This window comes from Alosa pseudoharengus, unplaced genomic scaffold (genome assembly GCF_046254945.1).
Source record: "Alosa pseudoharengus isolate Yale_2024_CS ecotype anadromous, Long Island Sound unplaced genomic scaffold, YU_APseudo_1.1 YU_APseudo_1.1_scf_21, whole genome shotgun sequence".
NCBI lineage: Eukaryota > Metazoa > Chordata > Actinopteri > Clupeiformes > Clupeidae > Alosa > Alosa pseudoharengus.
In genome coordinates, this window is record NW_027468674.1 from 34810643 (window position 1) to 34838631 (window position 27989).

The 27989-nt window shown below is 38.8% G+C and overlaps 1 protein-coding gene across 1 annotated transcript; it reads left to right on the forward strand.

Moving 5' to 3' along the window:
• Window positions 1-64: 64 nt before the first annotated feature.
• On the forward strand, window positions 65-27919 carry galk1 (galactokinase 1). The gene is made up of 8 exons (XM_076298710.1): window positions 65-305; window positions 13168-13357; window positions 17698-17817; window positions 25605-25740; window positions 25831-26012; window positions 26739-26889; window positions 27019-27181; window positions 27302-27919. The coding sequence occupies exons 1-8, from the start codon at window positions 138-140 to the stop codon at window positions 27371-27373; spliced, it is 1182 nt and encodes a 393-aa protein (XP_076154825.1). The 5' UTR covers window positions 65-137; the 3' UTR covers window positions 27374-27919.
• The last annotated feature ends 70 nt before the right edge of the window (window positions 27920-27989 follow it).

Genomic DNA, 27989 nt, shown 5'->3' on the forward strand with positions numbered 1-27989 from the left:
GCGGTAATGCACCAAAAAGCTGGTTGCCAACCGCCATATAAAAGAAGAAGAAGAAGGACTTCGAGCAGGCTACTGGCTAATGGTAGAATTCTGCTGTTTGATGTTGTGCTGAACAAGCGGAGAACTTAGCCGGCAGTATGGCAAATTATCCGATCCCTACTGTAGAGCAGTTGGTGGACAAGGCTCGGCGAGTGTATGTTGAAACCTTCGGAGAGAAAGGTCCTACTATTGCCGTATGTGCTCCAGGGAGAGTTAACTTGATTGGAGAGCACACCGATTACAACGAAGGATTGGTCTTGCCTATGGTAAGAGAAGGCTAGTTTAGCCTAATGTTTTTGTTATCAGGATGACTATTATTTGAGCCTATAGCTACTTACAGTTCTGTCTATAGTCTTGACATGTTATCAGAATGCACAGTGTTCGGAGAGGTGCTTTTAAAAAAGCTTAACTTTGAGACCAACTGATTCCTTTCACACAAACACGTCACAGACCACTCGGAGGTGCAAACGGTGTGTTGTTAATGGGCACGGGAAAAACCTTGAAAACATCATCATTCACTTAGGCTAGCAGCTACACTTCATGTGGGAATAATGGTGCGTTCATGAGCACCTGGGAAGTGGGAGAATTCTATAGGTTTAGGGCAGTGCTTTTCAACCTTTTTTGTGCCACGGCAAACTTTTGACACTTAAAATGCTGCCTACAGGCATGCTCAAACATGTCCTAAAACAACCCTTAAACGTTCGTTTTCAAAAGCCTATTTTATTTTAATAATCAACGAACACCTAACCACTCGTGAGTTGCACAGTTTTGAAAACTAACGTTAAGGGTTGTTTTAGGACATGTTGGAGCATGTCTGTAGGCAGCCACTCTGAGTAGTCAAAGGCGATTCAAAACGAGTCAGAAAAGTCGAGACAGAACCAATCGTCAAAATTTCGGCTCGAACAGATGAGTTTTCAAAAAAGACATGACCCTCCCCTGCCCCTTCTCGATGTCTTAAGTTAACCTATTGAGGATAACGGCGTGGTTGTCGTGAGCGCACGATTCATTGGCGCTTCATAGTGTTCGGCTGTCTACACACCGAGGTGAAGTTAGTTTGATATTCGGATATTCGACAGATATTCAAAAAAAAAAAAATTATGCTGCCGGTTTCACCCCGTGTTTGCAGACAATGTACAAACAGATGACCTGTCTACTTGCTCCCAGCCGACCATAGGGACCGTCTAAAAAGTAACTTCTGAATTACCTTCATAGTCTTTTTTGTCAATAGCTTTGACATCATGTGACCTAGTGACTCCAAACCAATTCAAAATAGTTATCCTATATGGGACTCATCAGACACACTTCTTTTTATAGTCACTGTATGCACACTGTATTTTATATGAATATTTTAAAGATAATACATTATTTATCATAAGAAACGGTCTCCTTTTTTTCAATACCTCCCAAGCCATGCGACCTAGTGACTCTAAACCAATGCAGAATAGTTATCCTATATGGGACTCATCGGGCACACCTCTTTTTATGGTCACTGTATACACACTGTATTTTTTATGAATATTTTAAAGAAAATACATTATTTCATATAAGAAACAGTCTTCTATTTTTCAATACCTCCCAGGTCATGTGACCTAGTGACTCCAAACCAATTCAAAATAGTTATCCTATATGGGACTCATCAGACACATCTCTTTTTATGGTCACTGTATGCACACTGTATTTTATATGAATATTTTAAATATAATACATTATTTATCATAAGAAACGGTCTCCTTTTAATTAATACCTCCCAAGCCATGCGACCTAGTGACTCCAAACCAATGCAGAATAGTTATCCTATATGGGACTCATCGGGCACACCTCTTTTTATGGTCACTGTATGCACACTGTATTTTTTATGAATATTTTAAAGAAAATACATTATTTCATATAAGAAACAGTCTCCTTTTTTTCAATACCTCCCAGGTCATGTGACCTAGTGACTCCAAACCAATGCAGAATAATTATCCTATATAGGACTCATCGGGCACACCTCTTTTTATAGTCACTGTATGCACACTGTATTTTATATGAATATTTTAAAGAAAATACATTATTTCATATAAGAAACAGTCTCCTTTTTTTCAATACCTCCCAAGTCATGTGACCTAGTGACTCCAAACCAATGCAGAATAGTTATCCTATATGGGACTCATCGGGCACACCTCTTTTTATGGTCACTGTATGCTATATGAATATTTTGTGAAAAAAATACATTATTTCCTATATGAATGGTCCTCTTTTTTCAATACCTCCCAATTCATGTGACCTAGTGACTCCAAACCAATGCAGAATAGTTATCCTATATGGGACTCATCGGGCACACCTCTTTTTATAGTCACTGTATGCACACTGTATTTTATATGAATATTTTAAAGAAAATACATTATTTACCATAAGAAACGGCATCCCTTTTTTCAATACCTCCCAAGCCATGCGACCTAGTGACTCCAAACCAATGCAGAATAGTTATCCTATATGGGACTCATCAGGCACACCTCTTTTTATGGTCACTGTATGCACACTGTATTTTACATTAATATTTTAAAGAAAATACATTATTTCATATAAGAAACAGTCTCCTTTTTTTCAATACCTCCCAAGCCATGTGACCTAGTGACTCCAAACCAATGCAGAATAGTTATCCTATATGGGACTCATCAGACACACCTCTTTTTATGGTCATTGTATGCACACTGTATTTTATATGAATATTTTAAAGATAATACAATATTTACCATAAGAAACGGTCTCCTTTTTTTCAATACCTCCCAAGCCATGCGACCTAGTGAATCCAAACCAATGCAGAATAGTTATCCTATATGGGACTCACCAGGCACACCTCTTTTTATGGTCACTGTATGCACACTGTATTTTATATGAATATTTTGTAAAAAAAATACATTATTTCCTATATGAATGGTCCTCTTTTTTCAATACCTCCCAAGTCATGTGACCTAGTGACTCCAAACCAATGCAGAATAGTTATCCTATATGGGACTCATCGGGCACACCTCTTTTTATGGTCACTGTATGCACACTGTATTTTATATGAATATTTTGTGAAAAAAATACATTATTTCCTATATGAATGGTCCTCTTTTTTCAATACCTCCCAATTCATGTGACCTAGTGACTCCAAACCAATGCAGAATAGTTATCCTACATGGGACTCATTGGGCACACCTCTTTTTATAGTCACTGTATGCACACTGTATTTTATATGAATATTTTAAAGAAAATACATTATTTACCATAAGAAACGGCCTCCCTTTTTTCAATACCTCCCAAGCCATGCGACCTAGTGACTCCAAACCAATGCAGAATAGTTATCCTATATGGGACTCATCAGGCACACCTCTTTTTATGGTCACTGTATGCACACTGTATTTTACATTAATATTTTAAAGAAAATACATTATTTCATATAAGAAACAGTCTCCTTTTTTTCAATACCTCCCAAGCCATGTGACCTAGTGACTCCAAACCAATGCAGAATAGTTATCCTATATGGGACTCATCAGGCATACCTCTTTTTATGGTCACTGTATGCACACTGTATTTTATATGAATATTTTGTAAAAAAAATACATTATTTCCTATATGAATGGTCCTCTTTTTTCAATACCTCCCAAGTCATGTGACCTAGTGACTCCAAACCAATGCAGAATAGTTATCCTATATGGGACTCATCGGGCACACCTCTTTTTATGGTCACTGTATGCACACTGTATTTTATATGAATATTTTGTGAAAAAAATACATTATTTCCTATATGAATGGTCCTCTTTTTTCAATACCTCCCAATTCATGTGACCTAGTGACTCCAAACCAATGCAGAATAGTTATCCTATATGGGACTCATTGGGCACACCTCTTTTTATAGTCACTGTATGCACACTGTATTTTATATGAATATTTTAAAGAAAATACATTATTTACCATAAGAAACGGCCTCCCTTTTTTCAATACCTCCCAAGCCATGCGACCTAGTGACTCCAAACCAATGCAGAATAGTTATCCTATATGGGACTCATCAGGCACACCTCTTTTTATGGTCACTGTATGCACACTGTATTTTACATTAATATTTTAAAGAAAATACATTATTTCATATAAGAAACAGTCTCCTTTTTTTCAATACCTCCCAAGCCATGTGACCTAGTGACTCCAAACCAATGCAGAATAGTTATCCTATATGGGACTCATCAGACACACCTCTTTTTATGGTCATTGTATGCACACTGTATTTTATATGAATATTTTAAAGATAATACAATATTTACCATAAGAAACGGTCTCCTTTTTTTCAATACCTCCCAAGCCATGCGACCTAGTGAATCCAAACCAATGCAGAATAGTTATCCTATATGGGACTCACCAGGCACACCTCTTTTTATGGTCACTGTATGCACACTGTATTTTATATGAATATTTTGTAAAAAAAATACATTATTTCCTATATGAATGGTCCTCTTTTTTCAATACCTCCCAAGTCATGTGACCTAGTGACTCCAAACCAATGCAGAATAGTTATCCTATATGGGACTCATCGGGCACACCTCTTTTTATGGTCACTGTATGCACACTGTATTTTATATGAATATTTTGTGAAAAAAATACATTATTTCCTATATGAATGGTCCTCTTTTTTCAATACCTCCCAATTCATGTGACCTAGTGACTCCAAACCAATGCAGAATAGTTATCCTACATGGGACTCATTGGGCACACCTCTTTTTATAGTCACTGTATGCACACTGTATTTTATATGAATATTTTAAAGAAAATACATTATTTACCATAAGAAACGGCCTCCCTTTTTTCAATACCTCCCAAGCCATGCGACCTAGTGACTCCAAACCAATGCAGAATAGTTATCCTATATGGGACTCATCAGGCACACCTCTTTTTATGGTCACTGTATGCACACTGTATTTTACATTAATATTTTAAAGAAAATACATTATTTCATATAAGAAACAGTCTCCTTTTTTTCTATACCTCCCAAGCCATGTGACCTAGTGACTCCAAACCAATGCAGAATAGTTATCCTATATGGGACTCATCAGGCACACCTCTTTTTATGGTCACTGTATGCACACTGTATTTTATATGAATATTTTGTAAAAAAAATACATTATTTCCTATATGAATGGTCCTCTTTTTTCAATACCTCCCAAGTCATGTGACCTAGTGACTCCAAACCAATGCAGAATAGTTATCCTATATGGGACTCATCGGGCACACCTCTTTTTATGGTCACTGTATGCACACTGTATTTTATATGAATATTTTGTGAAAAAAATACATTATTTCCTATATGAATGGTCCTCTTTTTTCAATACCTCCCAATTCATGTGACCTAGTGACTCCAAACCAATGCAGAATAGTTATCCTATATGGGACTCATTGGGCACACCTCTTTTTATAGTCACTGTATGCACACTGTATTTTATATGAATATTTTAAAGAAAATACATTATTTACCATAAGAAACGGCCTCCCTTTTTTCAATACCTCCCAAGCCATGCGACCTAGTGACTCCAAACCAATGCAGAATAGTTATCCTATATGGGACTCATCAGGCACACCTCTTTTTATGGTCACTGTATGCACACTGTATTTTACATTAATATTTTAAAGAAAATACATTATTTCATATAAGAAACAGTCTCCTTTTTTTCAATACCTCCCAAGCCATGTGACCTAGTGACTCCAAACCAATGCAGAATAGTTATCCTATATGGGACTCATCAGACACACCTCTTTTTATGGTCATTGTATGCACACTGTATTTTATGTGAATATTTTGTAAAAAAAATACATTATTTCCTATATGAATGGTCCTCTTTTTTCAATACCTCCCAAGTCATGTGACCTAGTGACTCCAAACCAATGCAGAATAGTTATTCTATATGGGACTCATCGGGCACACCTCTTTTTATGGTCACTGTATGCACACTGTATTTTATATGAATATTTTAAAGAAAATACATTATTTACCATAAGAAACGGTCTCCTTTTTTTCAATACCTCCCAAGCCATGCGACCTAGTGACTCCAAACCAATGCAGAATAGTTATCCTATATGGGACTCATCAGACACACCTCTTTTTTAGGGCTGCACGATATTAGGAAAACATGCGATATGCGATAACATTATTGAGTACTGCGATAACGATATAACTTGCGATATTTAAATATTTAATGTTTTTCTCTGTTCTACTTGCTGCTAACATAGATTGTAGGGTTGGGGGGGGGGGGGGGGGTAAATGTATAATTACAGAAATAAATGTATAATTTTCTACATAAACAATATAAATATACTGCTCAAAAAAACTAAGGGGACACTTCAATCATACACTGGATTGGTGCTCTGACACTGTTTGGTTCTGAGCATAAGAAAAACTTTTAAGGCGAGTGTTTTATTTTGCAAGAACTGTCAGACATTCTGTGAATGTAGTTTGAAAATGGAGAGAAGGGTGGAAGGTTTAAAAAAATGGGTTTGAACAATTGTGAAAAACTGTAAGTGTTCCTTCAATTTTTTTGAGCAGTATATTATGTAGCCTAGGCTTTATATGGCCTGATGAAAGTGGACAGCTAAGATACCTACTGACTAGGCTATCGAAGTTGTGTGGAAGATGTGCTCCAAGAAAATCCTCGTAAAAGACGGATAGACAGCCAATCTGAATACTTGTGCACCAACCAGTGGAATATTCCACATTGCCAGCCTTCGCTGGGCCTAGAAAAAAAGCTAGGCCTACTTAAGCTATATCGCGGCGGTCACTCATCTAAAATCTTAAGTAGCCCAGTCTAACCTCATACGCTGCGCATCCCACGTTATTAGGCTACCGGCATGCCGACTACGAGGGCAGCGGAAAGTGAAAGTAAGTGGCTGCGATCGCAGTCCAGGCTAACGAAGTAGGCTAAACAACTTTTACAAATAACGAATCCTGATTACCTCTCTGCTGCTGTCTGGGGCTTTTGCTAAATGCAAATCATGAAATACAAGCCTTACAGTGAAAGATAGATAGGCTATCTTCTGATCCTATAACAACAACGAAAGAAATTGTTTATTTTAACACAGTGGAGAAGGACGCATTTGGCGCTGTGTTTGTAATACGTCGTCCTTTATAAAAACCAAAATATTTCCATATAACAGACGTGCTTTTCCTTTAGTAACCAATTCCTCTTCACATAAGTGTAACCTACCTCGCTTGACTCACTATCTTCAGCCATCACGACTTAGCTCCTGCCTCAACACCTAAAACACCACACACCTAAACTGGTAGGGGACGGGCTTCTAGGGCTGCATGACAGCATCGGTTTGTTAAAATATGTTGACATTCAGAATGTGAATACATCATAGACTGTAGGCCATGGAATGCGCACGGCACAGAAAATGTATCAAAATTTATCGAAAATGAAGTAATCTTTGCGGTATGTCCATCGCAAGCGTTGATATCGCGATAACGATAGATTTTAGATATATCGTGCAGCCCTACTCTTTATAGCAACTGTATGCACACTGTATTTTATATGAATTCTTTTAATAAAATACATTATTTCATATAAGAAACAGACTCCTTTTTTTCAATACCTCCCAAGCCATGTGACCTAGGGACTCCAAACCAATGCAGAATAGTTATCCTATGTGGGACTGATAAGACACACCTCTTCTTATAGTCTCTGTATGCACACTGTATTTTATATTAATATTTTTAAGAAAATACATTATTTGCCATCATGAATGGTCTCCTTTTTTCAATACCTCGCAAGCTTTTTTCTCGCTAGACATCACAGATCAACATAGAACTGTTCTGCTATGTGATAATAATCAGACACATGTCAATGTGAAATAATATTTTGCATGAACTATTATATTTAATTTTTTTTAAAGAATCATATTTATTTCCTATGGAAAACAGCTTTTTGCTCAATAGCTGCCATATAAGGGGTCCTAGACAACACAGATCAATACAGAACTGTTCTGCTATGGGGTACTTATCAGACACACCTCAATATGAAAAATGATTTGGCATCTACTATTATATGGAAGGTATTGAGAAAACACAGTTTCCATAGGAAACAAATGGGTACTATAAAATAGTACGTGCAAAAATTATATTAATTTGAGGTGTGTCTGATTAGTCCCATAAAGGATATTCTGCATTGGTTTGGTGTCCCTACGTCACTTCCCTTGGGGGGGGGGGGGGGGTATTGAAAAAGGAGACCATTCCTTATAGGAAACGATGTATTTTCTTTAAAATATTAATATAAAATAGTGTGCTTTCAATGGTTATAGGAAGAGGTGTGTCTGATGAGTCCCATATAGGGTAACTATTCTGCATTGGTTTGGAGTCACTAGGTCACATGACCTGGGAGGTATTGAAAAAAAGGAGACTGTTTCTTATATGAAATAAAGTATTTCCTTTAAAATATTAATGTAAAATACAGTGTGCATACAGTGACCATAAAAAGAGGTGTGCCCGATGAGTCCCATATAGGATAACTATTCTGCATTGGTTTGGAGTCACTAGTTCACATGACTTGGGAGGTATTGAAAAAAGAGGACCATTCATATAGGATATAATGTATTTTTTTACTAAATATTCATATAAAATACAGTGTGCATACAGACTATCAAAAAAGGGGTGTGTCTGATGAGTCTCATATAGGATAAATATTCTGCATTGGTTTGGAGTCACTAGGTCACATGATGTCAAAGCTATTGACAAAAAAGACTATGAAGGTAATTCAGAAGGTACTTTTTAGACTGTCCCTAAGGTCGGCTGGGAGCAAGTAGACAGGTCATCTGTTTGTACATTGTCTGCAAACACGGGGTGAAACTGGCCGCATACATTTTTTTTTGAAAATCTGTCGAATATCCGAATATCAAATATCAAACTAACTTCACCTCGGTTGTCTACACTACGTGTGCACCTGCCTACCATCAGGCTACTCAGCTACAAGTAGAGAATTTCCCCTGTTCACTCCAAGTTGGCCTACCATAATATACCAACTCTGCACTGTAGTAGACCATAAACTGGCTATTTATATTTTTTTGTGAAATAACCAAATGTATTTGTTCAATTTTATTAAGCAGAATTACGCACTAGGCTACTACTTAACACATTTTTGTTTGCGCAGGAGAGAGAATGACAGCGATTAACAAATTGCACTTGTTGCTGGTTACTATATAATACTATATATTTTTGCAAACAACAAAAACAGAAAGAATGGAGACAGCTAAGCTAGAAATGGGCAGTAACAAGGTCAATTGGGCATAAAAAAAAATGTTCTTGGGTTCCGGTTTCCGACCGACCCAGTCAATTTATGTGCGACCCAAATTTATTTTATGAGCTTGGGGAAGAAATAACACTAAATATATTAAATAAATCCACAAATAAAAGGCGAACTATAATTACATTAATTACCCCTTGCGTTATGTATAGGGATGAGCGTATTCTCTCTTTTACAAAGTAGCCTGTGCACAGCTGTTCACGAAGACGATTGTTTTCGTCACTTATCAAGGCACTCGCAATTTTGTCCAAACACCGCAACTTTTTTGCAAATTTGACCAATCATCGTAGTTTCACCGTGAAATTTCACCTACCACAACAGTCCCTCGCGCAGAATATTGAGCCAGATGGCACACTTACTTATGCACCTTTTGCATATGACACCAAAGACTGCCCTAACGTGTTCGTTCCTCTACAGTTTTGATGACAATAAATAGAAGGCTAACGTTAATGATCTGCTTACTTGCATCTCTCAACCTGGTGTTGCTAACCTACCTAGGCTATGAAAGTAAGTTAATTAAGGCCTACTTGGTTTACTGATTTTTGAGTAGGCTATGCAACCCATTGGTAAACGTTTACCTGGATATGTCCTTTTAGCTTATGTCATGTTTGCTAGCTTGTGGGCTTAGTTTGAGTAGTGCTACCAAAATCATAGAAATTAATAAAATTGCAAGACATTTACCTCTTCTATGATCCAATAATAATTTCATTCGAGTTGTTTTTTTTAACATTTATTTTAACTAATGACATAGAAGACATTCCCAATTGCATCCACATATCGTAATGCACTATGCAAAAAGTGATTTACACTCGTAGCCGAACACAGTGAGATGCAAGCCTTCCAATCCACTCAGAAATGTACTTAGGCTACTCTCACGTCCTTAAAGGGGCAGGCAGTCAATTAGACGTACACCACCAATGTAATGACATTAAACAGAAGTGTAGTCAAATAGTTTAAATCAATATGAAATTACTAGATACTTACTTGGCTATTAGTAATTATGCAGGCCACAGACTATGAATTATTAAAAAGATATGAACTTAATATGAATTACAAAATATATGAATGTATTGAAACATATGACATGATGCCATCTCTTTAGGTGACTGTCTTTTTTGGACAGTTCTACTATAATGCTTTGTGAATGACCTCAGTCAAAGCATTTTCACAAATAAAGTAGGCCTACTTTGATTTTCTGTAATCCTTACTGTTTACCTTTGATTATCCTTTTTAATAAGCATCAAGATTATCAGTGTGATTTTGGTCTTACTAACCTTAATTGCCCTAAATTTAAACTATTTTTGCAATTTTCACTTCCTCCCGCAATTTCTCCACAAGAAACAGCTAAAATCACCGCAACTTCCATCCAGGCATTTTAGGTCGCAACAGTCTCAAAAAACCTCGCGAAATCCTGGTGGGATTGATTTTCTACCTATCCCTTACTGCCACTGGGAAAAAAAAAAAAAAAAAAAAAAAAAAAAATTCCCTACCGACCCATGGCCTCAACTGACAACCAACAGGAACCAAACCTTTTTTTTTTTTATGCCTTGGTAGATATGCTTGTCAAAACGTTAGGAGCTGGATGTGTGGATGAATGAAGCACAAGTATGCTTTACTAATGTTAAGCATGCACACTGTTTAAAGTTACACGGTAAACTAAAAGTAAACCAAAGGTAAATTTAGCCTTTTTAGGGCTGTATAATGTTGACCAAATGAATATAGGCTGTACTTAATTTCACTGCATTTCTTACTTCCAGTAACTATATGCATGTGACAATAAACTTCCTTGTATCCTTGTATCCTTGTATAAAGTCTAGGCTACTTTGTTGCTACTACTGCAACCCTTCCAACGTTAATGGGGACATATGTTGACATTTTCTCGTATTTTTGGTGAGAAACCCGGGGCATCTCCCTTATTTTCAATGTTCAGTGTTGACAGCTATGGAACGAAAGAGAACGCTATATGGCGCCAGAAATCACATTCACTCTAGAATCTTTGCTATTGCCTAGATGACCCTCAGTCTCCACTGAGTCTCTATGAAAGCCACAGCGCGAGGCCTTTATTTTACTCCCTAGGCTACTCTGCAAGAAAGAAGGATATGAGGGGTAAACGTGGTGTGCAGAGGGGTGTGAAGACTGAGACTGAGAGTTACATGGAAAATATGCACCAAACAAGCCACTTTGAAATGTTGCTGTTTTCATGAATAAAAAAGTTGGGTGACCCCCCCCCTTCTAGACTAAAAAAAGTCGGGTGACCCTCCCCTCAACAAAGAATAAAAATGACCCTCCCCTATTTTCCTCCGGTGGTCCATTCCATAAATACGGAACGGTCCCTTATACTGTTGTAGATGTCAGAGAGGGAGGGAAGAGAGACCCCAGTGATCTTTTTAGCCATCCTCACAATCCGCTGCAGGGCCTTTCGTTCTGCAGCAGTGCAGTTACCAAACCCCACTGTGATGGCACTGCTGAGGATAGTCTCAATAGTCCCTCTGTAGTAGGTTGCCAGAATGGGGGAGGGGAGGTGGGCTTTCGGCAGCTTCCGCAGAAAGTAGAGGTGTTGCTGGGCTTTGTGATGTATGTGGTTTTCTTAGTCCATGTGAGGTTGTCTGTGATCTTGTGCTCTGAACAATCTCAACTGGAAGGTCATTTATGAACAGTGGGGGTTGTGTTTGCCTGGAGGTCGTCTGAAATCAATGATTCGTTTTTTTGTTTTGTCCACATTGAGGGACAGGTTGTTGTGACACCAGCTGTGTCACCTCCTCTCTGTACAGGGCCTCGTTGTCTCTGCTTATCAAACCCACCACAGTTGTGTCATCAGCAAATTTGATGATGTGGTTTGAGCTGTGTGTAACTGCTCAGTCATGGGTCAGAAGTGTGAACAGCAGGAGGCTGAGCACGCAGCCTTGAGGTGCTCATGTGTCCAGCATGGTGGTGTTGGAGGTCTTGTTTCCTATCCTGATTGCCTGCGGTCTTCCTACCAGTCCAGGACCTAGTTGCAGAGGGTGGTGTTCAGACCCAGCTGGTCCAGTTTCTTTACCAGCTGCTGAGGAATGATGGTGTTGAATGCTGAGTTAAATCGATGAACAGCATTCTGACATAAGTGTCCTTTGTATCCAGATGTGTGAGAGCCAGGTGAACGGCAGTGGTGATAGCATCATCCGTGGAGCGTTTGGAACGATACACAAACTGCATGGGGTCCAGTGTGACAGGTAGCTGGGACTTGATGTGTTTCATGACTAGCTTTTCGTACAGGGATGATGGTGATGGTCTTGAAACAGGTAGGGACAACAGTGGAGCTCAGAGAGATGTTGAAGACAACGGTCAGGACATCAGCCAGTTGGTCTGCACATTCTCTCTGCACACGACCTGCTATTTGGTCTGGCCCAGCAGCATTCTGCGGGTGGTTCGGACAGACTGCTTAAAAAAATCCTAGAGGAAACACTGAATTAAATGTAAGTCCCTCACTCCACTGGATCAGCACCATCCTGTCCCTTCTCAGCTACTTTGGTCATCTGATTAGCACCTATTGCCCTTCCTCAGAATGTAGAGATCACAGTAAAAACTCTTTCCCTACCTAGTGCAGGCTGTTCTAGCAATAGTCTTGGTTTGTTATTTTTTATTTGTTGTTTTATTGTAATTGATTCTATTATATTATCAGTATTTTATTTACTGTTATTGTTAATTATTGTTATGACATTGTTTTGGATAAAAGTCGCTTTGGATAAAAGAGTCTGCTAACTAACCATACAAAAATTCACTCAAAAGTTATGTGAACCATGAAATTATATTTAGATGGTTTCTAACTATATATTTCCATGTCATCTAGGCTCTGCCTCTTGTAACTGTGGTAGTTGGCAGTCAGATCTCAGGAAAAAATGTCTCAGTGTTAACTGTGTCAGAGGTTTTGGAAGAATCCAAAAGGGTTGACTTTGTTCTGCCAACATCCACTGCACCTCTTCTGCCTGGGAAACCCTCTTGGGCTAATTATGTTAAAGGAGTGATTCAGAACTACAGAGGTAGGCCACTGGGCTACATTAAAGGATATTTCATATATTATTATATAAATTAAGCTATTTCTGATTATGAATGTAATATGTATGTTTTTTTGTTTACTAACACTAACCACAACTGATCATAGTAGACTTGCCAGAGATGCATTGATCAACTTGTTTCCCTGTACTGATCTGATTCTGATACCCGTATTTGGATATACTGATTTGATGTCAGAGCTCTCGGGTATGCAGGTGTTAATATGTAATACAATGTAATACAATGTCATCATCTATTTTGTACAAAATTGTTTCTTGACATCAGTCTTCACACAGACTATGAGCTATTAAAAACTGTAGAGAAAAGGAAGGCAGCTGGCAGCTTAACATTCGGCTTTGCAATTTACCTGTAGGATAACAATACTACAATCACAGGAGGAGTGTAGTGGTAAAAAAGATGGGTGGGAGTGTAGTAGTAGAAAAAGGTGGGTAAACTATGAATTCTGTTATCAATGTTGGGCAAATCTACGCACTGCTATCATGGCCCAGTTTCCTGAAAGTATCGTAAACCTAAGTAGTTCGTAAAGTCCCTCTTACGAACATTTTAAGACTTTGGGACCATTTCCCAAAACCATTGTTGCTTAAGAACGTTTTGAAAACACTTGCAGATCTACGAGTGATATAGAGTATTCGAAAATGGCTATGAGCATCTTAACAGAAACTTCTCACTGAGGTCACCAGCAGGACATACAGAGAAATTACAACTAAGAATATATTTGTCAAACATACATTCCCATTCCTTATTAAATTTGCTTGTAATTAATCAGATTTTAGCTTGAAAAAATGTTAATACATGTTATGCTCATAGTAATATGATTTGAGTACGAAATGAGACATTTAGAAGAATAGTTTATTCTATTTAGGGGTATCTTTTATTAAGCCTAAATAGTTTTATTTGTCTAGGTGTATCTTTTATTAGGCCTAAATTGGTCTATAAGGTAAGAGCAGAGTAAGGAACATGTGGTTTAGCTTACAAGACCTGTGCTGCATCAAAATAACCAAACAAATCATAAACCTGTTATGTAGGCCTACAGATTTCCTCACTGCCTTACTCAACATCTTCCTCATTTTCCAACATCTTCTTCAATAACACCCCAAAACACTACTGCACAGACAATGGGACAGTCACAAATGGCAAAGAACAGACATGGCAGATTAAATATTGAGTTGTCTAAACCTAATATGTTCACACATGCAACAAATATGAAAACAGTGCAACAATCTAATCTTAAATAATTCGTATTAGTTATGTCTGTGTGTGGTATATGACCTACCAGGGGATGCTTATATACAGATGTAAACGTTTTTCTATTTTCATATTTAAGTTAATTAACATATAGGTCCGAAGTTCAAATGCCAGCTGTGATGTAAAGTCACCTGATATCACCACATTAGGGGACATTTCAGAACTTTTAACGTAGACAGCTGACCTAAAGAACATCTTAAAAGCAGTGCACACATATTCACACTACGAACATCTTCAGGAAAAAGTTGGAAAAACCAAACGAATGCTCGTAAGATCAATCGTAGACAATCCTTGATTGCCTCAATCAAGCTGTGAAAAAAGAGATGCAAAAAACTACTAATTATGATGTTTTAGGTTTGTGATTCCATAATTTCTTCCTCAAGATTGAATGATTCCATATTTTTTCCTCTACATCAGGGGTCGGCAACCTTTTTTGCCTGGAGAGCCACTTTTACCAAATGTATTTTTTTAATCTTAGAAGAGCCACATAAAGACAGTTACAAGAAAAAGTTTGGATATTTAACGTACAGTACTTTCATTCAACAGAGGATTTTTAAATACATTTTCTACTAGTTGTGCAAGTAACTTAAAATGTAAAGTGGAATGACAGAAGTAGGCTTCCCATGTAGGCTAAACACCACCCCCTATTTTTCCAGTGTCCTTTGGTATGCAAAGTAACATCATAGCTAACAACACAACACTCAATTTTCGTTGACATGTCATTGGCGAAATTGAACATTAGGCCTACCAGAGATTAGATTTGGTGATGGCCTTGGAGTCTGGCTGGCTCATATTCAGTGAGATGAAGTTTCATGCAAGAATTGAGGCGGTCACCATTTAAGGGCAACTCCACGCAAAACTGTCATATCCATAATGCCAACTAAATACCATGGCATGTGTTGGCGTTATGGATGTGACAGTTTTACACGGAATTTCCCTTAAACGTGAGCGCAGGTTTGTCTTTCATATGTGAGAAAGATTTCTCACAAGCAAGTGGAACCGAACAGGGTTAACACAGCAATACCAAAGTTCTTTTAGGCAAGTCCCTCCACTCGGCGGCCATTTGACAACGCTTTTTGGGCACTCGTCGGGCATCCATTTTGGCAGAAATGCGCGTGCGCAAGGCTTCACGACACCAATCTTGCTCCAGCGGCGAGATCACAACACATGATTGGCATGATGTCTTCACAACACACCATATGATTGGCTCATTGTATTCACATCACACCACATGATTGGCTCAACGTATTCACATGTCGACGTTTTGCCGAGGAAGGGGTGGGATATGTGTAGACAACGGCCATATTGGCGTGACAAACTAGCCCAATGCATTCCTATGGAGTATTTTTTGAGTGATGTGTCTCCACATTAGAAAGTCTCTGGCAATACTAACTCGTTGCAGTGTGCGATATATAACGGGCAGCATTTCGCATTTTCAGAATCAGTCTTCGGATGGAAACGTTTCCATTTCAGCCTTGTGTTTGCGCTCGCAAGCTGTGGTCGCTGACGTTTCCTTTTTGACTTTTTCCTTATCTAGCCTACAGCAAGCGCACACATCAACAATAACAATTAAAGTGTTCTCGTTGACTGAAATGGAGGGAAATCGGTGATTATGTTTGATATTGACATGGCAACGAACCGCAAATGTAACAATATTGTGCAGGCTACGGTTACGGAGTCAAGTGAGGTGGAAAGTTATATAGGCCAAGGCCAGGGGTCGGCAACCTTTTTTGCCTGGAGAGACACTTTTACCATTTTTTTTTTTTTATCTCAGAAGAGCCACATAAAGACGGTTACAAAAAAAAGTTTGGATATTTAACGTACAGTACAGATATTAGATTTGGTGATGGCCTTGGAGTCTGGCTGGCTCATATTCAGTGAGGTGAAGTTTCATGCAAGAATTGAAGCTGTCACCATTTAAGGGCAACTCCACTCAAAACTGTCATATCCATAACGGCAACTAAATACCATGGCATTGTGTTGCCGTTATGGATGTGACAGTTTTGCACGAAATTGCCCTTAAATGTGAGCGCAGGTTTGTCTTTATATTTTTCATAATGTGAGAGATTTCTCACGTGCAAGTGGAACCGAACAGGGTTAACACAGCAATGCAATTACTAACTCGTTGCAGTGTGCGATATATAACGGGCAGTTCATTTCGCGTTTTTAGAATCAGTCTTCGGATGGAAACTTTCCCATTTCAGCCCGCTCGCTAGCTGTGGTCGCTGACGTTTCCTTTTTGACATTTTCCTTATCTAGCCTACAGCAAGCGCACACATCAACAATAACAAAGTGTTCTCGTTGACTGAAATGGAGGGAAATCTGTGATTTTGTTTGATATTGACTTGGCAACAAACCGCGAATGTAACAATATTGTGCAGGCTACGGTGAGGTGGAAAGTTATATAGGCTAAATTACTCAGATAGACCTACAATATTACATTTTGAAAATTAACTAAAATAAAATACATTTTAATTAAATACTCATTAATTATTTTCAAGAGCTGAGCCGCATCAGAGGGATCAAAGAGCCGCATGCGGCTCCGGAGCCGCGGGTTGCCGACCCCTGCACTACATGATATGCAAAATAAATTACCTTAAATTACCACAATTTTTGGTAATTTTTTGAGCTAGGTTTCACAAAGCCAGAATGTTCATCTGTTACAGAAAAATATTTGTTGAGGCATGTCTGTGGTTTGTCTTTTTTCTAAAAATAAAACTGAATGAACATCTTCCAAGAGTTGCCAGGGGTTGTTTAAACAAACGGCGAGATTACATTAATCCTTTACTCTGCCCACTGCTGGGTTAATCTCTTCATGGAGATGAAGTCTTTCCCAACTCTAACCTGTTCATGATTATAATGTGTTAAAAATAAACATGTGCTTGAGTAACACACTTTACGTTAAGGGCATTACTGTAAAAAAGGCTAAATCCTCAGTGAGTCTTCCCTGGATAAACAATAGTTTGATTTTTGGCAAAGTATGTTTGAAACTGTAATTTGGCTCTTTAATGGCTAGTGATGTGTTGGGGTTCACTCTTTTATTCACACTCTCCTTTGGTAGCACATCCTTTGCCTGGATTTCAAGCTGTTATCATCAGCAGTGTACCTTTGGGAGGAGGACTATCAAGCTCAGCTTCACTTGAAGTTGCTTTTTACACATTCCTTCAACAACTTTGTCCAGGCAAGATTTATTTTCACTAACCTTCTCTAATGGTATGTTCTGTACTGATAAGATCTTGGTTTACTCCACAGATGGTTTCTAGAAATGGACGAAATTATGTTTGGGAAGAGTGGGGTTAATTGTCACAAGTCAAGTCAAGTCACTTTAGTTATATAGCACATTTAAAACAACAACCGTTGTTATACAGGCTATCTTACAAAAAAGCAGAGGAGGGAGATTGACAAATAAAGTGATCACCCAAAATTAGGGCACAGTCACAAAATTGAAAAAGCTAAATTGATGACCCCTCCGAGTCAAAATCTGGTGAACATTTAGTGAAGGTCACCCAAAATTGAGCTTAGCACATCTTAACACACCTCCACCCTATGGCATTCATACCTCATTTCATGTTTTTTTTTTTATATTGTGGGTATTTGCATTTTTAACTTTTCTAGTGGTGTTTAGTAGTGTGTGATTTGATGATTTTTACCATAGTGAGAGGCTATCAAAAGCTCTGGAAAGTTCTTTCCCCTGAATTGTAGAGGCAACTGGTAGGTACTAAACCTGTTAAATTTGGTTCCTTTTAAGGATTCAGGTTCCTGTGAGTAACTCACTTAAAGGAGTGATTTCAACACATAGCTCTGTTGTTTGTGGTCATGGAGTGCTGTCAGTAGCGAGAAAAACTAAAAAAAATTAAAGCAATACCAAAGAACTTTTCCTTTGTCGCACGCACGCTAAGTATAAGTATTAGGGGTGTAACGGTACACAGAAGTCACGGTTCGGTTCATACCTCGGTTCGGACATCACGGTTCGGTACGAGTTCGGTACAATGGAGGGAAAAGCAAAACAAAAATGCAGAAAGCATTTTTTTTTTTTGTACATGTCTCAGGCTGTACCACCTAGTGTCATACAGTCTCTTCCCTGAGCTATCTGAACAGCCTGAAGTGTGTAAGATGTAGTCTAAACAGTACAATAAGTACCCAGACTCCATCTGTAACTTGTAAACAAAATAAGACAATCAGCTATAAAACTGAAAATAGGCCTACAGCATCTCTTATTTCTGAAAGTGCAAATTACATAGAAAAATTATTTTTAAAAATCCACTTAAGCAAGACCTTCAACATCTGTGTTTAGTTGTATATGGAAGGGTCTACAATTTGCCTCAATATTTTTTTGTATTGTGTGTAAAGTAATAATCTAGCCTACTAACTGTGAAAATATCACAATATTTTGCCTTTTTAAAAAAAACGAAATTGCTCCTTTTATTTCATAAACAGACTACAACTAGAAGTCACGTGACTTTGCCCTTTGACGTTAACTCACCGTAGCATGGTTTGTTTATTAGCCTGGTTAGCGTTGTCACTTTATTTTGCTGTCTATGCACTTAACACTACCAGCTCCTCATGTGAGAAGTTACAAGTTACCCCAACATAAAGGTAATTACCACGCGATTTACATAGCTTTCTGTCATTACGAAATCATTTAATTTAAGCCATAGGTTTTGGCCCTATTTGTATGTGTATCCAAAGGCTGCTGAAGCGCAGGGTAAGTTTTTTTTCCCCTCGTTTCAGTGATTGGTAGCCTACATCATCTGGGTGATGGCTTCGAATATGTGTAGCATTTTTTCCACTCACATACCCAACAACTGCTGATCAACGCCGACACACAGTTTCATCTTATCCACCACTCTTTCGCCTGTACTAACGTTACTGTAACTGAAGTTCTCAAACTTACGATCTTAAAGAGACCAGCGGATCCTCTAACTCTTGTGGGTCTAACCTTAGTGCTGCTAATGACTGATGGACTCGACCGACGACCTGACAAAAAAAACATAGGCGCCAATCAGAGCTTCAGAGCTAAGGCGAGGTAGATTGCGTTAGGTGTCGCTAAAGAACTCCCGTAACTCTCGCTACTTAACAGTAATTGCGCATGACATTAATTAATCCGCACACGAGTTTTATTTATTTTTATACCGTGTATTCTCCGTGTAAATTCATGCACCGAACCGTGACGCCCGTACCGTTTCGGTTCAATACGAATACATGAACCGTTACACCCCTAATAAGTATATATACTTTTTTGATCCCGTGAGGGAAATTTGGTCTCTGTATTTAACCCAATCGTGAATTAGTGAAACACAAACAGCACACAGTGAACACACACGCTATTTGTTTATCTAGCTCCGGCTTTGCAAATAACGATGTCCACAAACAAGGTAGAATATGTTGCATGATTTTATGAAAGTATGATGTATTGCAACATCATGCAAGTCAAATTTGTAGTTTTTTTATGTCTCATTCCATCGAACTACAGATCTGCTACCCGATCTGGCAAACTTACATAGTGCGGTTATAGCTGATAGAGGGCCGCAAATTGAATGCAGAAGTGCTGTTCACCCTATTACGCTTATTCGATCTACGTAATAATCAGGTAATAACGTTCGCAGCGGCCATTTTGTTGATATAGAAAATGCATAGGTGGTTCTATTTAATGCAGCTGTCAATTGACAAGCGCGACAGCGCCGGTATGATCGCTGTAGGCTATTTATTTATTTGTACAAAATTTAACGTGATGGTAGGCCTATGTTGCAATAGGCCTAGGCTACAGGGCAGGCCGTTCTAACAACAGCAATACAGGCCGTTCTAAAAACAGCAAATAGCCCTAGAGTCACCAAGTGTCAGAAACATACCTGTCAACTTTTTTCCAGCTGTCTTCCTGTTTTAATATTTTCCCGTAAAATATCCCATATTTTATTACTTTCGTAACATTAGCCCCATCGGACTTGGCCGTCTCTGTACTGTTGTCCTGTACCCCCTGCCCTTCCAACGAAAATATGTTTTTAAAGCATCGTTTTGCTTGCCTGAAGGCGACCTACACAGAACAGTGTGGGAGAGAGCACGATTTGACGCCAATCTCATTAGACCTGGCTTAGCTTCACACCTCGTTTAATTAGTGCAGCAGTTTTGTAGTAGGCCTACGAATTCTTGCTCTCAGCAGAGGGATAGCAACAGAAAGACGAATGTTGAAATTTAACCCGGAAAATCTCCCTTATTTTCGTTGCTCAATGTTGACATGGTCAGAAAACGAGAAAAGAATGAGACTGAGAAGTAGTCAGCGCAGGAGAGACTTGTGGCTACATAGGATAAATAGCCTAGGCCAGTGTTTCCCAAAGTCTGGGTCGCGGCAGGAGATTTTATTTGGGTCGCCAGCACAATTTATGTTGTGTTATAGGCCTAACTGATACCATTTGTCATTTGATACCAGGAAAGCTAACAGTTTTCTATTAGGATGTAGATTGTTAACTACCACAGTCACGGTTTTGTCATAAAAGCTCATGAAACTGGCGCATGAAACTGGGGGACGAACGCATCGCAGAGGGGGTGCCTGAGCATGGATATCTACCTCTCAAAATGAAACCGTTCTGTGGGGGGCCTGCCATGTACCTCGCAGTTGCAAACATTAATACATACCATTAATAGATACCAGTTCCTCAACTTTACCGATTAAAATCTAGTGACCGTGCTGTCAACTAAAGCAGACATCCATAGACCGGACATAAGGCCATTCAATTTGCATAGTTTTGATTGCAGATGCAATCTTTAAAGTTAATAGCAACCTCCTCACATTCTTATTTCTGATTTAAAATTCACAACAGTGCATTAATCTTAGTTTACAATTTAAATGGGCATTTTAAACACTATTCCTCTCGTTTTCTACCTCGCAATATTGCGCAAACGCCTCTTGTTCTGATATAACGACTACAATATAATATAATATAATACAACAATACAATATAATGACTTGAGTTATTTGCTGTTTACATTGGAATTGACGTCCACAGTGTTATGGACCCATTTGTCTGCAACGCAATGTAGCCTACAACATTTTTTTTTAGAAATACAGGAACAGCTTACTATGCTGACGAATGACGACTGCGCAACATGCGAGAATTTCTCCTACTCTCGGATGCGCATTAAAACGTATTTTCAGTAGTCATTTCCAACTTTTCACGCTGATGGTGCTCAAAATGCAACACAACCGTGTTCAAAGCAGAGATCCTATAGCAATGTATGGTTGGGGGAGGCATAGAAAAGTTGGAGAACCTGTGGCCTTAAACAATATTGGTGGTTGCAGGGTAGATTTGAAGTGAAATGGGTCGCGATGGTCTGTCATTTTTAAAAAGTGGGTCGCCAGAAAATAAGTTTGGGAAACACTGGCCTAGGCTAAACTTACAGCCAACTCCTCACATCGCCATTATTATTTGTATTATTAATACTATATTATATTGTCCTCTGTGGGCTTAAGTTAAATACGTTTTAGACAGCGCAGACAGCTGCCCCTATGCAATGCGGAGACATCAGCAGTAGCCTGATGTAGTCGCCTACCGTAGATTACCTTTGGACATATTGCATTTGCATAGATAGCATTGCTAGGTAGGCAATGTTAGCCAACGTTTACAGTAGCCTATAATATATTTATTCATGATGCGCCCTTTTCAGCTTGTCTTAGTGGCACGGCAAGTGGCAAATAGTAGGAACAAACTCAGCGGAGAAAGATATCAGTAGATACTTCTGATTTGTATAGTGTTTTGTTCACTTGGATTTTGGAAATGTTACAGAGAAATATGTTAGCCTTTTCTGCCTCCAGACCATGTAGTTGCATCATAGACAGACAAAAACGATCACTGGCTAACCCACTTTAAACTACTTTAGCAAAGTCCTTGGCTGCAGGTTGTGAGCAACAGGCAAACGCAAGATACAATTGCAGTCCAATGAGATGCAACTTTATTCTCTGCGATCATGGCAATGTTAGACGATGTCGTTGGTGTAACAAATATAAGTTCGCCGACCTTGACTCAGGCGACTTGTCCCCTTCAGCTGCGACGTGTGCCGATGTATGAACAAGACAGGCTATAAACAAATATCGGGGTAATTTACAGTTGACAATAATGACGGATCTTTACTTAATGCTATTAGATATGGGTCCATAAGTTTATTTAGGCTACTTATATTGACGAGATGAAGCCGTTAGGCTATGTGCTCTGCTCAGCTCAAATCTACGCGCTACAGGCGATTGTCACATAGAATAGCCTATAGAACTGGAATGTCATATCAACAATATGGCCGCGGCGGTGTTTGCGAATAAGCCCTATTACGAGTTGATGAACCACTGAAACAATTTTGGAAACATTATTTTAAGGTACAAAAAACTCTTTGGTGTTGCTTTAAGTTATGATGCAGTAGATGTAGGGCTGTAACGATACACCAACCTCACGATTCGGTTTGTATCACGATTTTTGACCCACGGTTCGATACGAATCTCGATTTTTCTTTTTTTTTTTTTTTGGAGGGGGGGGGGAGGTAGACATTTTAATAAATAACATTTTTAATAGCCTCTATTAAATATCTATTATTTTATATCCTGATATAAAAATATTTTTCTGAATGACTAATATTTATGACAGCACACTTTATGCAGATTAGCCTATAGCCTAGGCCTACTATTTTTTATTACAACTCTACCTCTTTAATTCAGCTGTCTGGTTGAAGCCTGGAAATATTGTAAACAAAGTTGGCTAGCTTAGCCGATCATAGTCTACTGATTGGACTGTTCAGTTTCCCCATGTGTGTTTAAGTTTCAAGGTAGGCCTAATACTTGTTCTCCTTGGGACAGGCCCTTTTGGGAAACGTTGGTATTGAGATGATCAGTGAACTTCAATGCAAGAGTTTTAAAAAAATATGTGCAGCATGCTAATGATGCTAAGCGGATTTAATAGTAATTTAGCTAGTCGTCTTCTATGCGTCCTTGCTTTCACGATGTTTTATTTAAGTCGCGCGTGTTCATTGAGCAGGAGAGGGAGGGAGAGTGAGAGGGAGGGAGCGCGGGAGAGAGCGGGGCAAGGAGAGGGGGTTTACTACTGTTTGGTAAAGTTGCACACATAGTCTACAATGAAAGCAAGAAGAGGTATGAAATTATTTTTTATTTATTTATGTTTTTGGACAACGTAGGCTACCGATAAGTAAAGCGGGAGATGTGGGTTGCTTTTGCGGCTGCATAAGCTGCAAAGCACTGCGTGAAACACTAGAAAGGGTGTGTCGCGATTCTGCCTTTTCACACCGCGACACAGTATCGTGGATATGAATGTCGCGATTTCGGTTTCGAATCGTATATCGTTACAGCCCTAAGTAGATGTGAAATGAAACTGCTGATTTATTTGTCCCGCCATATACATTTGCCATTATAAACTGTTTTGCATCCCTTGTAAACAAACATGCAATGTGAGAGTTTGGGATTGTGGAGACCGATAATGGTCTAAGCGTGAAGTCGAACCTTTACCTTGACTATTCCATACGGTCTTGCAAGCAGCCTCCTGCAAATGTGCCGTTGACTGTCAAAATACCGATGCGTTCTTTGACATCGCGCCTTAAAGGGAAACTTGGCAGGATTTCCCCCTCTTCTGGAGAAATTGTGCATTATGCTATTTTAAACTGTGGGAAAAGGTAACGATAAAGCACATGGATTTATTTACAAGCTAGCGAACGGTTAGCATACGTTTGGCAGAACTATGTGGATGTTACAAGGTAAGAAACACGATTTAAAACAAGTTTCTTGTTTCTCACCTCTCTTTCCGGGACGGTAGTCTCAATGTTGCAAGGTTGGTTTTCCGCCTGGAGACGCTAGGTGCAGCGGGAAAAGTCACCATTTTCACTGGAACAGGTCATTTAACCATCCAAATGATTTCTAAATGGGTTTATTACGTTGAAATAGTTGCCAAGTTCCCCTTTAAAGGGATTGACAGTCATTCTCATTGGTTTAAATGATGTTACGCCCCAAACACACTCCCACGACTGGTTTAAGAAACCTAGGAACACCTTGTTGCGCCATGCGCTCGACGTTTGATAACTAAAACACTCCCAATGTGGACTGCTACTAGACATCCTACTAAATTTGAATAAGCTTTTGACGAGTGACGATGCGCTTTAGAATGTCATGATAGAGCCCACAGACTTTTTTGGCAAGTGGCAACAGTGGTATAATGGACCAGTGTTCAGTTCACAGAAAAAAATGTATTTACGAGGTGTAACGGCCCTCCACTGGCGCGTTGGGACCGTTTTACCACCTCGAATGTGTATGTCTTTCTGTGAACCAAACGCTGTGTCGTCCATTATCCATTACATATATCACTATACACCATAACTAAATAAGCTGAAGACGAAATAAGCACAAATCCATAAGAAAGACGGGGCCCTGGGAACATAGGACCCTGGTAACATAGGACCCTCTAACTGGGGAACATAGGGCATCAGCTAACTAATAGGCAGAAAAAAACACTAAAACAAAAACAATCGAAAATAACGTCTATATACAGTGAATAAGTTTAACTAAACAAGTAAATGCAAAACATTACATAAAATTATGAATTGTTTTTAGAAAAAGGACAGGAGGGGCTTAGTGGGGCAGCCGTGGCCTACTGGTTAGTGCTTCGGACTTGTAACCGGAGGGTTGCTGGTTCGAACCCCGACCAGTAGGCACAGCTGAAGTGCCCTTGAGCAAGGCACCTAACCCCTCACTGCTCCCCGAGCGCCGCTGTTGTTGCAGGCAGCTCACTGCGCCGGGATTAGTGTGTGCTTCACCTCACTGTGTGGTCACTGTGTGCTTAGTGTGTTTCACTAATTCACGGATTGGGATAAATGCAGGGATCAAAAGAGTATATATAGTTATACTTATACTAGTGATGGGTCCATTGTCTTTGCTAACATTGAAACACAACACATTGAATGACTATAAATTAATATCTGGACCCGCAGATGATCTGGACGATGTGGCAAAGGCAATGTCATGCCAAAAGGCAGAACACACATTTGCAGGTGTACCATGTGGTATTATGGACCAGTATGTGTCTGTGCTGGGTAGAGAAGCTCATGCACTGCTCATAGACTGCAGGTATCAACACTATGAGTACACATATCCCATTTTACGCTTTATAGTGAAATCTTGACGAGTTTCATGACGAGTTATATTTATTTTTCCCAGATCATTGGAAGCTACACCAGTGCCTCTGGCTGACCCCAGTCTTGTGATTCTCATTACAAACTCCAATGTGAGGCACTCTCTCACAGGGAGTGAATACTCCACACGAAGACAACAGTGTGAGGAGGCTGCTACTCTGCTTGGAAAGAACAGTCTGAGGGATACTACCCTAGAGGACCTAGAAGGTGAGAAATACAGATGCTAGTCTTTGCAAGCTGACATTTACAGTACTGTATGCGACTAACAGTTAGTTTCACTATCTAAAGTTTAACATTTTGTTATGCACTTCCTAACATGTTAATATGACATATTGATTTGCTATTTGAGAATTTGTGTTTTGTGTTTTGCATACAGTTTCCGACTGACAAATTGTTGAGTAGGCTTTTATAGTCATTTGGCCATTTTTCTGCCATTTAGACCTTTCAAGCAAACATGAAGATTCACATTTATAAAAAAAAATTGCCATTTGTGTCTTTCCAAAATAGCCTTGAGAAGTACCACAGCCATTATTTATCTGGCTTGTAGCCTACAGCTTGCAAGGTTATGTTTTTATCATCTTATAGCCTACCCAATGTTGGAGAAGCTATTTTGAAAGAATAGCTTTGTAAGCTACCTATTACTTCTTACTGACTTAAAATCTTTAAAGTGTTTAATGTATCAATTTAACAATGTACCAATGTTTGATTTCACTACTGGAACATTTCTTGGAAATCGGAAGTAAATCCCCAGACCAATTATCTTTTGAAAATCGGTGTTAGCCAGGTTATTAATTTTTAATAGTAACATATTTAAAGTGGAGAATAATGACCAAGGGCATGATCACTTCTAAAGGATGCTACACTAAATGGCTTAAAACAGTATTTCATAACTGTCCTTAAAGTGGCTGTATACATTTGTGTGATGTTTTGTAGCTGCTAGAGGTGGGATAAACGATGTGACATACCGGCGAGCCTGCCATGTGATTGAGGAGATCAAGCGCACTGCACAGGCTGCTGTGGCTTTAAGACAGGAAGATTACAAACAATTTGGGAAGCTCATGGTGGAAAGCCACAACTCACTCAGGTGAAAATATGATGGATCAGTTCAATAACTTTACACCGAGTTACATGTCTCGCTGATGTTTCCCTTTGATACACTTCCCAGGAATTTGCTTTGCTTTATGCATTAAAAATTGAATATTTTCTTTACCAGGGACCAATATGAAGTCAGCTGTAAGGAGTTAGATGACCTGGTAAATGCAGTCATGGAGGTGACTGGTGTGTATGGGAGTCGCATGACTGGTGGGGGATTTGGTGGTTGCACAGTGACTCTTCTTCAGGCCGATGCTGTCAACCAAGCAAAACAACACATCATGGTTAGTTTGCACACCAGTCATTTTCTGGAACTATTGATGACTGAGTTTGTATGTATTGGATGATATCATAAATATAATTATAGTGATTAAGATAATAATATAATTGTTGACTTTTCTTAGGAGAGATACAATGGACATCCGACATTCTACATCACAACTCCTTCAAAGGGAGCCCGGGTGCTCAGTCTTTGAACAGCAAACATATGAAATGTTAGACCATAACTCAGAAAAATGATTCCTGAAATTGTCTTATAAACCTCAAATCTTTTATATTTCCCATTTGTTCTCCAAACTATAATATATTTTATCAGTGATAAATAGATTTAAATTGACCAAAGTCCAGTATAAATGGTACATTTTCCTTCTACTACTTCTACCTTCTACATATAATCAAACGGTCCTCATGTCTGCAATAATTTTATAAATCACACTTTACTTAAGAATCACCGAGACATTTTGGGAACACCTAACTTGAACCCTGCTTCATAACAGTAACAGTATGTAACATGTCATGCTTGATACTATATGCCATCATCAGTGTCAAGTGAAGTGATCTAACAGTGTCATACAATTGGTAATTGTCATTCTATTGCAGCTTAATAAAATGTAATATTAAGCTGTTGTAATAGTTGTCAGTTACATGACATTGTTGAACTAGATGTACCGCATAGCGGCACAAAATATGACCGTCGCTGAGTCCTGTACATCCATTCCGCGAAAATAAATCATATAAATGAATTTGTCTCCATCTTCTACTCCATCCCCTCCATTGAAACTTTTGTGTATGCTTGTTTGGAATGTGTGTTTG

Coding starts and splice junctions, on each gene's coding strand:
- galk1 (XM_076298710.1), top strand. CDS start 138: ATGGCAAATTATCCGATCCCTACTGTAGAGCAGTTGGTGGACAAGGCT. Junction 306..13,167: donor AAGGATTGGTCTTGCCTATG/GTAAGAGAAGGC, acceptor CATGTCATCTAG/GCTCTGCCTCTTGTAACTGT. Junction 13,358..17,697: donor AGTGATTCAGAACTACAGAG/GTAGGCCACTGG, acceptor CTCCTTTGGTAG/CACATCCTTTGCCTGGATTT.